The 15674-nt window shown below is 46.1% G+C and overlaps 1 protein-coding gene across 1 annotated transcript in view; it reads right to left on the bottom strand.

The window, feature by feature from the left end:
• Nucleotides 1–15674, bottom strand: part of MYO5B (myosin VB) — a 231381-nt gene that overhangs the window by 70727 nt on the left and 144980 nt on the right. The window contains 1 exon segment of the mRNA XM_007465591.1: nt 15336–15424. Within this exon segment, the coding sequence (XP_007465653.1) occupies nt 15336–15424 (89 nt within the window).

The following is a 15674-nucleotide window of genomic DNA, read 5'->3' as shown; positions in this document are numbered from 1 at the left end:
GTTTTTTTTTTTTTTTTTTTTCGGTACGGGCCCAGCCGCTCCGCGGCATGTGGGATCCTCCCGGACCAGGAAACGAACCCATGTCCCCTGCATCGGCAGGCAGACTCTCAACCACTGCGCCACCAGGGAAGCCCCATTTTGTTCTGAATACATGCAAACACGGTTGAATTTTTTCCAGGCTCTTTCTGCACCAGCCCCCAAGTTTTAAACGTAGACCATTCTGTTTACTGACACTTCCCCTGTGAGGCAAGATGGATCTGGGCAAGAATCCAAGAGAATGAAAAGTGTCCTTACGCCCCACACCCACCATCAGTGTTTCACCTGGGTCATGCACTCCTTCCTGCCCACCCAGCGGGGTGTGGGCTCTCCCTTCAAGGTGGCTCAGCTCTTTCGGCGTGGCTTTCTGAGGCCACTTTCCACCTCCTGCAGTTCGGTTAGCCATGTCCTCATCTGTCTTGTTTCTCACTATGAGTCTGCAATTTCTCTGGGGAAATAATTAGAGCAGCGTTTCACTGGGCTAAAAACCTTCAATGCTTCTAATTTGAAAACCACTTACTGCTGACAGTTCTACAACTCTGGGAGGTTACAGGCTCCAGGAGATGACGAGGGAGTAGGGAGATGTGACTGCAATACAGAAAAAACTTGGAAGACGGGAGCAGAGAAGCCCGCTCTGACACTGACTGGCAGTGTGACCTTAGGCAAGTCGCAGACTGGACACCTCCCCTCCCCTGTCTGCAAGTGGAGAGAACACCACCCACCTCACGAGTACCTCCCAGGACTTCAGTAGCCAGTGAGTTCATGGATGTGGAGGGTTTGGAAAGCTGCAACACTTCCTAAAGACCTAAGTGACTCTCCCTTCCCATCCAAGCCCTGCCCCTTTTCTTTGAAAGGCTTCCTCAGATGCCTGCATCAAGGTGACACCAATGGGGGAGGAGGATGCTGCAGAACGCAGCCCTTCCACAGAGAAGGGCTTGGGTGGGCACTCCCTCATGGGGTACCACAACAGGGTCCAGGCATGTACGTGTCCTTCACCAAAGGACCCAGAATCAACGGTGGATTCCGTTTTCTGTGGACCTCTGTGCTCTTAGAAATGAAATCTTCACAGGAAAGCCTCCCTCATCCATAAGAGGAAAACCTTCCAAGGGTATCTAAATAGAATACGTGATTCTTTTTCCAAAAGTAGAATTTCTTAACAAGACTTTCTGTTTCGGCAGGAACATCTGGATGGAGGTTTTCTGTGCCCATGTAAAAGATAGGAAAGACCAATTACTATCACCACAGGTACCCAAGGTTTCCCCTGGAGCTTATGTACCACGAAACCTCTCTCTCTCATAGCATTTGAAGTATTCCCGCTTCCCTGTGGGACACAGAGCTTTCTGCGTTGTATTGTGGGTGATTTTTTGTACATGCTAGCTTCTCTGCTGGACTTGTGCCTCCTTCGGGCCAAGCTCGGATACGTCTTCCGATACTTTTTTTAAACCTCCCAGCGCCTATCATGCATGGTATCTTTACCTGCAGTCACTTACTACATCTTAAAAACTCGGTATTTTCTGAGCTTTAAAATGGCTGGAACCCAGTGTTAAACTTTTCTCTCTACCAGAGTTTCTCAAGGAGGGCAGGAATGGCTCTGGGGCAGACACTTCCTGAGTGTGTGGGATAGGTCCCCAGGACACAGGACACAGAGCATCTTTCCACCGTTACCCACCACCCCCTTCATCAAGATATGCAAAAATGTTCCCAAATGTGTGGGATGTGTATTACAGAACACAGTCCTAGTCCAAGGAACCTTAAGAACAATGGACCATTATGACTGCCATCCCACTGCAGTGTGGATCTGCTTCCTCCGGTCCCGCCCCCCTGCTCACTGGGTGGCCTGGAGACACCCTCTCCCAGGCATCTCTGTGGCCGATGGCCTGGGGGGTGTCTTTTAAGCCCACCCTGGGCCCAGCTGCTCTTCCATTCTATTCCATATTAGCAGTGGGAGAAGAGCTCCCATCCTATGTGTATTCCAGGCCTCAACTGTGGCCCCAGCCCTGGGCTATGTGGAGTCGTAGGGGCCTCAGAGACAGGACTCACTCAGCCCTGTTCTCTCTGGATTCAGACTCGCATGCCAGGGGTCTGGCTGAATGTCCCAGACTTTAATACCGTGTTTTCTCCGAAACTGAGGCCTACCTCACCCTATGTGTCTCTGGTCTGCTGGGGAGCAGGCACGCCAAGCGGTAGAGCAGTCACAGCTGGGTGTGGGGAAAGCCCAGGACCTGTGACGGCTCCTGGGAAGAAGTGGGAGCAGGCATGGTGGATGAGCTGCCCCAGGCCCAGGGTTCAGCAGAGCCCACCAGTCTGGAAAGGTGCTTCCTCGTTACAAGCTCCTCAGGCCTCAAGACAGTGTGTGGTGGAGCACACGCAGTGGGGGGATGTTTTGCTTGACTGAGTTCCCATCTGGAGCCTGATACTGTACCTAACATCTACACGTGGGGACGCCCCACAGAAGAGCACGCCTACCTGCAGGGCCCCAATGGACCAGTGTGTACAATGGGGTGGATGTGCAAAGGTGGCGGCACTTTGCTTCCTTCTCTTGGACAGGCTTCTTCATGCGGGGACTGGCTGGTATAGACAAGCTCTGAATCTCTCCAGTAAGACCAGAGTATCAGGCTAAGTCACACAACTTCTCTGACATCAGGCCACAAGAGGAATCCCTGAAGATGGCATGTCAGTTTATCACAAGGACCCCTAAGAAAAAGGTGACGAGTCCATCAGGGCTTTTCAGGTCAGGATTAGGTGGGTTAACCTGTACTTTGACACACCTCACAGCCCTGTGACATTCAACTTAGGCAAAGATCCTGGTCATGCCAACACGGAACATAAGGGGTTATGCTTGTCTTCTAGTTTGAGAACCTTCAGGAGCCTGTGAGCTCCAGGGGCCGGGGGCAGGGGGCTGGTCCCCTCCAGTGTTTCACACACGGGCCAACAGACATTTGCGGGGCAGAGGTGTTTAGCCATGCTGAGATGCCCGTTAACCAGGACCAACAGAGTCTGTCTAGATACGAGTTGCAGAAACAATTTTCATGATGGACACCAAGCACCGTACTCTTCTCTTGTTCTCCCTTTTGAAGAAACAACCCAGCGGAGAAATAAATGATGTTGGATGCAGGAGTTTTCCTTGGAACTGTATCAAGGATGGACAAAATTTTCCAAGGAACACAAGAGACCAAAGTCAGAGAGGGCGCTTTGTAGAAGACTCACAAGTGAAGGCATCCTTAACCCCTGGCCGTGTGGTATGACGACTCCACCCCTTTCTATCTGTGAGGATTTAATCTGATCACTTAACTCTTAAGGGATCTGTTTTGTCATCCTAAAATGGGGTGATACCCCTTATCTTGCCTACCAAGAGTCAATATGGTCTTTTCAACAAATGGTGCTGGCACAACTGGTATCTGTACGCAAAAGGATGAGGTCGGACCTCTACTTCACATTACACATAAATTAACCCAAAATGGATTAAAAACCTAAACCTATAAAACTCTTAGAGGAAAACACAGGTGTAAATCTTTGTGACCTTGGATTGGACAAACAATCTCAGAGGAAGAAACAGATACATTGGACTCTTGCTAAATGAAAAGCTTCTATGCTTCAACGGACACCATCAAGAAAGTGAAAAGTCACCCCACAGAACGCGAGAAAATATTTGCCAGTCGTATATCTGATAAGGATCTAGTATCTAGAATAAGTAAAGAACTCCTACAACTCAACACCAAAGAGACAACTAACCCAATTTAAAAATGGGCAGGTGATTTGCATACCATTTCTCCAAAGAAGATATACGAATGGCCAGTAAGCACATGGAAAGATGCTCAACTTCATTAATCATCAGAGAAATGCAAATCAAATCAAATCACAGTGGGAATGCCACTTGACACCCACCGGGATGGCTATAACAAAAAAGACAGACAATAACAAGTGTTGGCAAGAATGTATAGATATGGGAAGCCCCATCCATTGCTGGTGAGAATGTAGAATGGTGCAGCCATGCTGGAAAACAGTGGCAGTTTCTTGAAAGAGTAAAGAGTTATCATATTACCCAGCAATCCTACCTCTAGGTATAAATAGGAGAAATAAAAGACACATGCATACAAAACTATGTGCATGAATATTCAGAGCAGTATTATTCATACTTGTTAAGATGTGGAAATAATCCAAATGTCCATACAAAAACAAGACCCATATATATGCTGTCTACCAGAGACCCACTTCAAACCTAGGGACACATACAGACTGAAAGTGAGAGGATGGAAAAAGATATTCCATGAAAATGGAAATCAAAAGAAAGCTGGATTAGCAAGTCTTATTATCAGAAAATATAGACTTCAAAATAAAGACTATTACAAGAGACAAAGAAGGACACTACGTAATGATTAAGGGATCAATCCAAGAAGAAGATATAACAATTGTAAATACTTATGCACCCAACATAGGAGCACCTCAATACATTAGGCAAATACTGACAGCCATAAAAGGGGAAATCGACAGTAACACAATCATAGTAGGGAACTTTAACACCCCACTTTCACCAATGGACAGATCATCCAAAATGAAAATAAATAAAAAACACAAGCTTTAAATGATACATTAAACAAGATGGACTTAATTGATATTTATAGGACATTCCATCCAAAAACAACAGAATACACATTCTTCTCAAGTGCTCATGGAACATTCTCCAGGATAGATCATATCTTGGGGCACAAATCAAGCCTTGGTAAATTTAGGAAAATTGAAATCGTATCAAGTATCTTTTCCAACCACAATGCTATGAGACTAGATATCAATTACAGGAAAAACTCTGTAAGAAATACGAACACATGGAGGCTAAACAACACACTACTTAATAACCAAGAGATCACTGAAGAAATCAAAAAGGAAATCAAAAATACCTAGAAACAAATGACAATGAACACACAACAACCCAAAAGCTATGGGATGCAGCAAAAGTAGTTCTAAGAGGGAAGTTTATAGCAATACAATCCTACCTTAAGAAATAAGAAACATCTCAAATAAACAACCTAACCTTACACCTAAAACAATTAGAGAAATAAGAACAAAAAAACCCCAAAGTTAGCAGAAGGAAAGAAATCATAAAGATCAGACCGGAAATAAATGAAAAAGAAATGAAGGAAACAATAGCAAAGATCAATAAAACTAAAACATGGTTCTTTGAGAAGATAAATAAAATTGATAAAACATTAGCCAGACTCATCAAGAAAAAGAGGGAGAAGACTCAAATCAATAGAATTAGAAATGAAAAAGGAGACGTAACAACTGACACTGCAGAAATACAAAAGATCAGGAGAGATTACTACAAGCAACTATATGCGGATAATATGGACAACCTGGAAGAAATGGACAAATTCTTAGAAATGCACAACCTTCTGACACTGAACCAGGAATAAATAGAAAATATGAACAGACCAAACACAAGCACTGAAATTGAAACTGTGATTAAAAATCTTCCAAAAAACAAAAGCCCAGGACCAGATGGCTTCACAGGCGAATTCTATCAAACATTTAGAGAAGAGCTAACACCTATCCTTCTCAAACTCTTCCAAAACATAGCAGAGGGAGGAACTCTCCCAAACTCATTCTACGAGGCCACCATCACTCTGATACCAAAACCAGACAAAGATGTCACAAAGAAAGAAAACTACAGACCAATATCACTGATGAACACAGATGCAAAATTCCTCAACAAAGTGCTAGCAAACAGAATCCAACAGCACATTAAAAGGATCATACACCGTGATCAACTGGGGTTTATACCAGGAATGCAAGGATTCTTCAATATATGCAAATCAATCAACGTGATACACCATTTACACAAATTGAAGGAGAAAAACCATATGGTCATCTCGATTGATGCAGAGTAAGCTTTCAACAAAATTCAACACCCATTTATGATAAAAACCCTCCAGAAAGTAGGCATAGAGGGAACTTTCCTCAATATAATAAAGGCCATATATGACAAACCCACAGCCAACATCATCCCCAATGGTGAAAAACTGAAACCATTTCCACAAATATCAGGAAGAAGACAAGGTTGCCCACTCTCACCACTATTATTCAACATAGTTTTGGAAGTTTTAGCCACAGCAATCAGAGAAGAAAAAGAAATAAAAGGAATACAAATTGGAAAAGAAGAAGTAAAGCTGTCACTGTTTGCAGATGACATGATACTATATATAACGAATCCTAAAGATGCTACCAGAAAACTACTAGAGCTAATCAATGAATTTGGTAAAGTAGCAGGATACAAAATTAATGCACAGAAATCTCTTGCATTCCTATACACTAATGATGAAAACTCTGAAAGTGAAATTAAGAAAGCACTCCCATTTACCACTGCAACAAAAAGAATAAAATATCTAGGAATAAATCCACCTAAGGAGACCAAAGACCTGTATGTAGAAAATTATAAGACACTGATGAAAGAAATTAAAGATGATACAAATAGATGGAGAGATATACCATGTTCTTGGATTGGAAGGATCAACATTGTGAAAATGACTCTACTACCCAAAGCAACCTACAGATTCAATGCAATCCCTATCAAACTACCACTGGCATTTTTCACAGAACTAGAACGAAAAATTTCAGAATTTGTATGGAAACACAAAAGACCCCAATACAATACAACTGCCAAAGCAGTCTGGAGAAAGAAAAACGGAGCTGGAGGAATCAGGCTCCCCGACTTCAGACTATACTATAAAGCTACAGTAATCAAGACAGTATGGTACTGGAACAAAAACAGAAATATAGATCAGTGGAACAGGATAGAAAGCCCAGGGATAAACCCACACACATATGGTCACCTTATCTTTGATAAACGAGGCAAGAATATACAGTGGAGAAAAGACAGCCTCTTCAATACGTGGTGCTGGGAAAACTGGACAGCAACATGTAGAAGAATGAAATTAGAACACTCCCTAACACCATACACAAAAATAAACTCAAAATGGATTAAAGACCTAAATGTAAGGCCAGACACCATCAAACTCTTAGAAGAAAACATAAGAAGAACACTGTGACATAAATCACAGCAAGATCCTTTTTGACCCACCTCCTAGAGAAATGGAAATAAAAACAAAAATAAACAAATGGGACCTAATGAAAGTTAAAAACTTTGTCACAGCAAGGGAAACCATAAACAAGATGAAAAGACAACCCTCAGAATGGGAGATAATATTTGCAAATGAAGCAACTGACAAAGGATTAATCTCCAAAACATACAAGCAGCTCATGCAGCTCAATATCAAAAAAACAAACAACCCAATCCAAAAGTGGGCAGAAGACCTAAATAGACATTTCTCCAAAGAAGATATACAGATTGCCAACAAACACATGAAAGAATGCTCAACATCACTAATCATTAGAGAAATGCAAATCAAAACCACAATGAGGTATCACCTCACACCAGTCAGAATGGCCATCATCAAAAAATCTAGAAACAATAAATGCTGGAGAGGGTGTGGAGACAAGGGAACCCTCTTGCACTGTTGGTGGGAATGTAAATGGATACAGCCACTATGGAGAACAGTATGGAGGATCCTTAAAAAACTAAAAATAGAACTACCATACGACCCAGCAATCGCACTACTGGGCATATACCCTGAGAAAACCATAATTCAAAAGGAGTCATGTACCAAAATGTTCATTGCAGCTCTATTTACAATAGCCAGGACATGGAAGCAACCTAAGTGTCCATCAACAGATGAATGGATAAAGAAGATGTGGCACATATATACAATGGAATATTACTCAGCCATAAAAAGGAACAAAACTGAGTTATTTGTAGTGAGGTGGATGGACCTAGAGACTGTCATACAGAGTGAAGTAAGTCAGAAAGAGAAAAAAAAGAAAATGGTCAGAAGAACCTAGGGGCAAGATGGGAATAAAGACACAGACCTACTAGAGCGTGGACTTGAGGATACGGGGAGGTGGAAGGGTAAGCTGGGACAAAGTGAGAGAGTGGCATGGACATATATACACTACCAAACGTAAAACAGATAGCTATGGTAAGCAGCCGCATAGCACAGGGAGATCAGCTCGGTGCTTTGTGACCACCTAGAGGGGTGGGATAGGGACGGTGGGAGGGAGGGAGACGCAAGAGGGAAGAGATATGGGGACATATGTATAACTGATTCACTTTGTTATAAAGCAGAAACTGACACACCACTGTAAAGCAATTATACTCTAACAAAGATGTTAAAAAATTAAAAAAAAAAATCCAAATGCCCATCAACTGATGAATGGGTAAAATAAAATGTGGTGTATTCTTATAATAAAATAGTGTTATTTTAGCATTATAAAGGAATAACGTTCTGATGCATGCTACAAGATGGATGAACCTTGAAAATATTATCCTAAGTGTAAGAAACCTGACATAAAAGGCTACATGTTGATCACATGTGTGACTCCATTTATATGAAATATCCGGAATATCCGGAATAGGCCAATTTATAGAAAGATGATACTCATGCATTGGTTCCCAGTGCAAAGGTGACAGGGTGCTCACCCTGCCATGGATACCTCGTATTTGCCTCTCCCTTTATCCCCCACGTACGTCCTGGGCCTCTCAGGGGAACACAGGTTGAGACCCCAAGGTGGCCCTGTGTCTGAAGGTCGCTAAGTCCTACTGCAGGGGAAGGGAGACACAAGCCATCCCCACTGGCTCCATGCTGGAGCCGAGACGCCAGGTGAGGGCAGAGGCAAATCTAGGCAGTCCTGCACTGCCCTCAGACAGTCAAGTGGCTGCAGTTTACCAGGGGCCAACACTTGCCTCTGGGCGACAGCTGTAGGGCAGGATGCATCTAAAAATCACCTGGGAAATCTTGTCGAAGGCAGATTCTGAGTCTGAGGTGGCTCCTGGCTTCTGGGAACGCTTCCACATGACCGTGATGTGCAGCCATGGTCAAGAACCCTGTGTCAGACCCTGGTGCCCGGAAATGAGCACAGCGCTCAGGGGAGAAAGGGCCAGAACTAAGGGCAGGAAGAGCTGAGATAAAAAATTATTTTGCTGCAAAATAAGTTCTACATTCTTCTTTCTTGGTAGGATTTTTAAAAGCAAGGCGAGTAACTATGTGTCTGTTTGTTTAATCATGATTAAATAGGAAGGTGAACCAAGCAATTTCTCAAGCCTCCATCCAGTTCTCCAGTCCTACGCTATTTAGTCCCTATGGGGCAGGGGGGTGAAGCTGGGGAAGGAGTGGAAGTCTTTTCGGAAAGCACCAATGAGTTTTTCTGATGTGACTGTGAGGTAGAGTGAAGAGTTACGGTGAGTTTTTTCCTAGGATATAAATACTGCATATTCAAGCAGCTCCCCTCTCTCCTTGCCCCCACCACACGCTTGTTTTGCTTAAGTGGAACTTGCTTCACAATTCCTCCAGGACACAAAGCTGCTCTGAAGCCCCCCCGAGGAGGGAGACAGGTGACTGCACAGGCGTAAGACACCTCCCAGGGCGGGGGCTGGGAGTCAGGTGCTGGGGGACGAGCTTGTCTTCCTGGACAGCGCATTTATCACCGTGCTTTATGGACGTGATCATGGACATTTATCTTAGCCACCGTCGCATTTCAACTTGAATGATACATTTTCATTTTAAATCAGACTCACAGAGGGCCACAGTTCTTAGGGAGGATAAAAACAGACAGGTATACTGAAGCCTGAGACGGGGGTGAGGGAGCGCCAGAGGCAGCTGCTGCCCAGCGACTCTGCATTCATTCTCTCTGGCTTGGTGGACTGTGTGGGCACTGGCACCTATTAATTTCGGAACAGGGCTAAGAGCTCCACACCCAGGGCATCGGTAGGCTGGATGCAGGGACCTGGCCTGAGATCCCAGCTGAAAAGGGCTGCTTTTGGCTCGGGCTCCTTGGGGAAGAGCCCTCTGGACATTTCATCACAAGCCCCTGCCACCCTGGACCATGCGTTCCCTTTCCCTTTGCCATTTTCTTCCCTGTAAAGTGGTACCTGCCCTGTGGCCACAGAAGGAGGAGAAATGTACGAAAATGTTATAAGTTGTAATCCCTGTAATCAAAGAAGCCATTCAAGTTTCCTTTGGAGACAGCTGTGCAAAGCTATGGCTGCCTGACGAGCTTATGCACGTGGCATCACTTGGCTGCACTGCGTCTCAGCAGCCACGGAAGCTGAAGTCTTTTTGTGATGACCCTCTGGTCCCACGAAGGTCTCCTCAAGTCAGGTCAATAAAATGACTGCTCACCTCTACACTGAGGGAGCACACGTGACACCTGTGTGTTTCCTTCAGTGGCAAACACCTTGACAGGCACACAGTATCCGTTAAACCTCACTCACTTCACCCCCAGACACAGCAGACACACACCAGGCTTCTGGATGAAGCAGTTAGGTAGCATTTTGTTTTCAACCAGCGAGGTCACACCACGTGGCTACCAAGGCTGGCAGGTACCGAAAGTCAGGCCATGTGCAGAGTCAGAGACTACGGGTGTGGTGGTCTCTGCCCCGAAGCCCTTCCCTCTCACCACTCACCTTCCAAATAAATGCCACCCGAGGTGCTGTGACTTGGCGGTGGGGAGAAGTTAGGATCCAACTGAAATAATATGGATGATTCAACTCCGTCTCAACACTAACAAAGGTGTCACAACACTATGGTGCCTCTTTCCAAAAGTTAGTATTTCAAATGGCAGTTTGGGGAGGAAATCCTCCCTTTGACCCTTCAGCAAAATCTGCTAAGATAGCAAACAGGAGAAGGGTATGGAACGCAGTGTTCTGGATCTAATCCCAAACACTTAAATCACAGCATTAAGTAACTTTTTCTGTGATACCAGAAAATACCAGGCTTTCTTTCCTTCCCTACAATACCTTTCCATCGTCCAACTGTGTTTTGCAATTACAAAAGCAGAAGGTACAGATGCCCTCGTAATTATCTGCTGGGAGTAAGTCTGAAACAATTAGGGAGGAAGGGAAAGACACCCATCAGCTGCCCCGTAAGAGGCCAGCAAGTCTGTGGGCGTCTCCACTTCACTGGCAACTCTGTCTGCAGCCAGTGGAATGAACAGCAGAAGTGGTTCTCCATACGAATAGAAAGACTCGGAGGGAATGCATTCTCTTGGGTGTCAAGGAAGGGGTTGTCTGGATGAGGCGAAAAGCACCCCTGGCACGCTAAGACTGGAGGACTGAGCAGGGGGAGCAGGCACTGAGCTGACCTCCCCCATCACTGGACAGGAAGAGCAACCTACCACCCCTTCCAGACCTGGACCACACGCCGCGCCCTGACTGGCAGTAACCTCCTGCTGCCTCCGCAACAATCCGAATACTCCTCACCCTTCAAGGCCCAGCTCACGTCTTACCTCCTCCATGAAGACATGTTTCCTCCTAAACTTGCACCTACAACAGTTAGTTGTTCTCTAACTGCTTTAGGCATGTAGCACTCACTCCTCCTAGACTGTGAGCTCGTGGTGGGTAGAGGCCATGCCTTACATCCTGAATTCCCTCAGAGCAATCGGCATGGAGCTAGATGTTCGATATGGGATGAGACATGCTGTGGAAGGACAGATTAACAGGAGAAAGGGATACCATGAAGGCAAGAAAACCTTCTCATGGGCTTCCCTGGTGGCGCAGTGGTTGAGAATCTGCCTGCTAATGCAGGAGACATGGGTTCGAGCCCTGGTCTGGGAGGATCCCACATGCCACGGAGCAACTAGGCCCGTGAGCCACAACTACTGAGCCTGCGCGTCTGGAGCCTGTGCTTCGCAACAAGAGGCCGCGATAGTGAGAGGCCCGCGCACCCCGATGAAGAGTGGCCCCCGCTTGCCACAACTAGAGAAAGCCCTCGCACAGAAACGGAGACCCAACACAGCAAAAATAAATTAATTAATTAATAAACTCCTACCCCCAACATCTTAAAAAAAAAAAAAGAAAAGAAAACCTTCTCATGCTACAAAAACTCATGGGAGACCACAGGAGTAAAACGCTCTCCCCTTCCTCTTCCACCTCCAAGACAGATGGCTTTGTACTGTGTCAGCAAAACCAGTGGGTGGGTGGCACACGCTGTCACTCCCGATTGATTTCACAGTGAGGCTGCGAGGAAGCTCCATGGGTGAATCAGAGCTGACAGAGATGTGCAGGGGCCTCTGCCTGAAGCATGGTCTACAGTTAAGCATGTCAGACTCAAAGACTTCTAGCCTTTCCTTGACGTTCTCCAAGAAAAGAGGGTCATGCCCTCTGCAAGTCATTTGTCCTACTATTAAACAATTCATCCTGTTAGCAAGTTCTTGGTGAAACAGGTGGCTCCTTGTATACTAAGACGGGTCCCCAAGCTTCCATCTACCTTAGAATATCTCATTTTCAGAGGGTCCCAATGTTCACGCCTCCCATTGGACAGGCCCAGCATTAGCACCCATTATATGTTACACACAAAGATGAGCGCCTGGGTTTCTCTGCTTACCTCCAGACCTCTGCACTGTACAGCACAGGTATGCTTGTGAGGACCCGTGATCCCTAGGTTTCTTGCACAGGGACCCTCAACAGTTCAACATGGGACATCTCAGCTCTACTCTGTTTTGACGTACCTTAGACAATTCTTAGACTGACCTTTTCAATTGCTTGGAGAGTTCTGAGAACTCCAGAAAGCTCTTTTGAGGCAACCAGGCACATCAGGATTTCACAAAAACAAAGCTAGAAATGTCTGATATAGACATGTCCTACCCTGATAATTACCCCAGAAGGATGCAGCTTCTCGCTCGTATCTGGATGAGGAATAAATACGCTATTAAATGCTTATGTGCCTGGCACTGTGCTGAGGACTTCAGATGCATCACCTCATTTATCACAACAGTCTATGAAGTAAGTATGATCATTCTACTAAATGATGAGGGAACCCAGGCTCAGAGAGATTAATTTTCTCGCCTGTGGTCACCCAGCCTAGGAGTCTGGGAGCTGACACTGAAATCTAGGCCTGACTCCAAAGCCCAAGGTCCAACCACCAGGTTCTGATGGCTCCAGTCCAGGCCACGCTTCTGCAGTCTGGTCTTTTATTTACAAGCTGGAGAAGGCAGGGAGCAGCTCCACACCAGGCCTCCAGCCTGGGCCCAACCCACAGGACCCCACGTGCCCCCTCACTCCTCCGAGACACCTGTTTGGAAGAAGACTGAAGAAACGCTTCACTGACGTAAGCAGTTAAGATGTTTGCCGACCACCACCCGGCAGAGCAGGGCAGGGTGATTCTTGTCCAGCCCGAGCACAGCCAGCTGGTGACCCTGGGCAGCTCACTTCCTTCTCGGGGCCTCCCTCGTGAGGGTGCATCTTAAATCAGGAAGCACCCAACCTATACGTACAGCTAAAGTGAGCTCAGGCCACAACACACTGTCTGCCACAAACTGCCACCTTCTATTTTCCATCTGAAGTTATTTCGTTAAACAGACAAGATGTTGGCCACAGCCCATTAAATTGCTTTCCTGACCCCCTAGTGGGTTGCAATGCAGTTTTGAGAGACACTGGACTCAAGATGGGGGATTAAAGAAACCTTTCCGGGAGCCCAGCAGATACAAGAGCCAGGAGTTGGAGTGGGGCCCGGCTGCCAGTAGAACACGGTTTGAAAACCAGCGGCTCGACAGCTCCCTAGCGCCCTTGTCAAGTTCTTAAGTGGAACAAACTATGCCTGGTCTGAACCCTGTGCTTGGAGCACCACTGAAAGGCCATCCAATCAGCCAGGCTACAATACTTGAACTCAAGACTGAACCACTGTGCCCGCAGCCTGAGCCCCTTCCGCTCAATCAAAAGGCTGATGTGGATGCTGCAGGGCAGGAAGAAGGAACACAGAGCCTTCACCTGAGAAAGGCAAGCGCGGCCCCACCTCGTTAATCGTGGAGCTGTCGGCCAGCTGGGTTCAGACCCCAAGGTCCAAAAATGAGATGAAGCCCCAGGACACTCCTTGTCTGTTTTCTAAGAAGAGAGATGTGGTTGAAAGACAGTAACAGCAGCCGTCTACCCCAAGCTGGAGCAGATCATTCTGAGCAATGCTTGAACCTGCTGGGTTTTGAGAAGCTGCATGGATGTTGCAGATTAGTGACAGTTCTTGGCACTTTCCAGGTCAAATGCAAATCCCTAATTCCATCAGCAACTTCCTTCCCAGGTGTAACATCTGGGAGCCGTTGATGGTTAAGTTGTTTCTGGGTAACTGAGCACTGCATATGAATGCTTCCTCAGCTGCAGTGGGAAAGTGCCAGGTGGAGGCGGCAGGAGGGGCTGGGCTGTCTCTCCTCCTCCCCATTTCTGGCTCCTTCCTCTTTCTGACACTTCTTCAGACAGGTGCGTCCCTGTGGAAAATACCACAGGCTCTGGGTTGCTACAGTGCTCTGTTCAGCTCCAGTTCCTGGCAGAAGATGTTTGGCTTATATGATTTCACGGGGGCTAGTTGGTCGCTATCTGTACCCCACCCCTACTTCAGGCCAGTGTCCAGCAGAGGGGATCCACGGTCTTGGCACAGCGTCAATAGACACTGGGGTGGCTCAATGGCCTATCCACAATGCAAATCAGATCATGATAGCGGTCTTTTAGCTCAAAGAAATGACATTTTCCATCATATATCTGATTCTATATTAAAAGGTAAAGGGGTCCATTGACAGATGAATAGATAAACAAAATGTGGTCTCTACATATAAGGGAATATTATTCAGCCTTAGAAAGGAAGTTCTGACACATGCTACAACACGGATGAATTTTAAAGACATTATGAGAAGTGAAATAAGCCAGGCACTAAAAGACAAATACTGCATGATTCCACTTACATGAATCATCAGTGTAGAGTCATCAAAATCATAGAGACAGAAAGTAGAATGCTGGCTGCCAATGGAGGGAATGGTGAGTAGTGCTTAATGGGTACAGTTTCGGTTTTGCAAGATGAAAGAGTTCTGTGGATGAATAGTGGTGATGGTTGTACAAATACGAATGGACTTCGTACCACTGAACTGTACACTTAAAAATGATTAAGATGGTAAATATTAGTGTATTTTACCACAATAAAGAACAAACAAGCAAAAGGTAAAGAGGACAAGGCAGGACTTGGGCACAGGAGAAATCCCCTTGGCAACTCCAGCCAGCTTGACACCCAGACCAATGCCAAGTGGAAATCTGAAAAGCTGTCCAGGAGGATGTTACCGTTGACACCCATATTTCTCAGCCCAAACTGAGAAATTCTTTTGTCTGTCAGCGCCCTGCTTGAGCCCTCAGTGTTGGGGAACATTTCTGGAGGCTCTGTCTTGGGGGACAGCACATAAGAGGGTTCCCTGGGGAGCCAGGCTCCAGGGGCCGCAGTACCTGGACGGGTAGCCAGCTGCGCTGATCCGAATGGTCTCCAACACCCCGCACGCTCGGAGCTGCTGCACTGCTCTCTTCGGGTCAAAGCTGAAAAACACAAGACAAGCAGTGAGTGCCACACGGCAAAGTAATGGGACAGGGGAGAGGGAGAGCTCACCAGCTCCTGCACAGGCACCCTGGAGCTCAAGGTCAGGGGCCAAGCACAGACTAAAGAACAGTGACTGGCAGCACACGAGCCATGTCAGCATCTTCAGTTCTGTGCACATTCTTATTCTCACCTGGGATACTCCTCTTCTCTGACCCCTGCATTCATCCACCCACCAAGGCTCATTCCTGC

This window comes from Lipotes vexillifer, unplaced genomic scaffold (assembly GCF_000442215.2).
Source record: "Lipotes vexillifer unplaced genomic scaffold, Lipotes_vexillifer_v1.1 scaffold36, whole genome shotgun sequence".
Lineage (NCBI taxonomy): Eukaryota > Metazoa > Chordata > Mammalia > Artiodactyla > Lipotidae > Lipotes > Lipotes vexillifer.
This window is presented reverse-complemented; position numbering and strand designations above follow the sequence as displayed.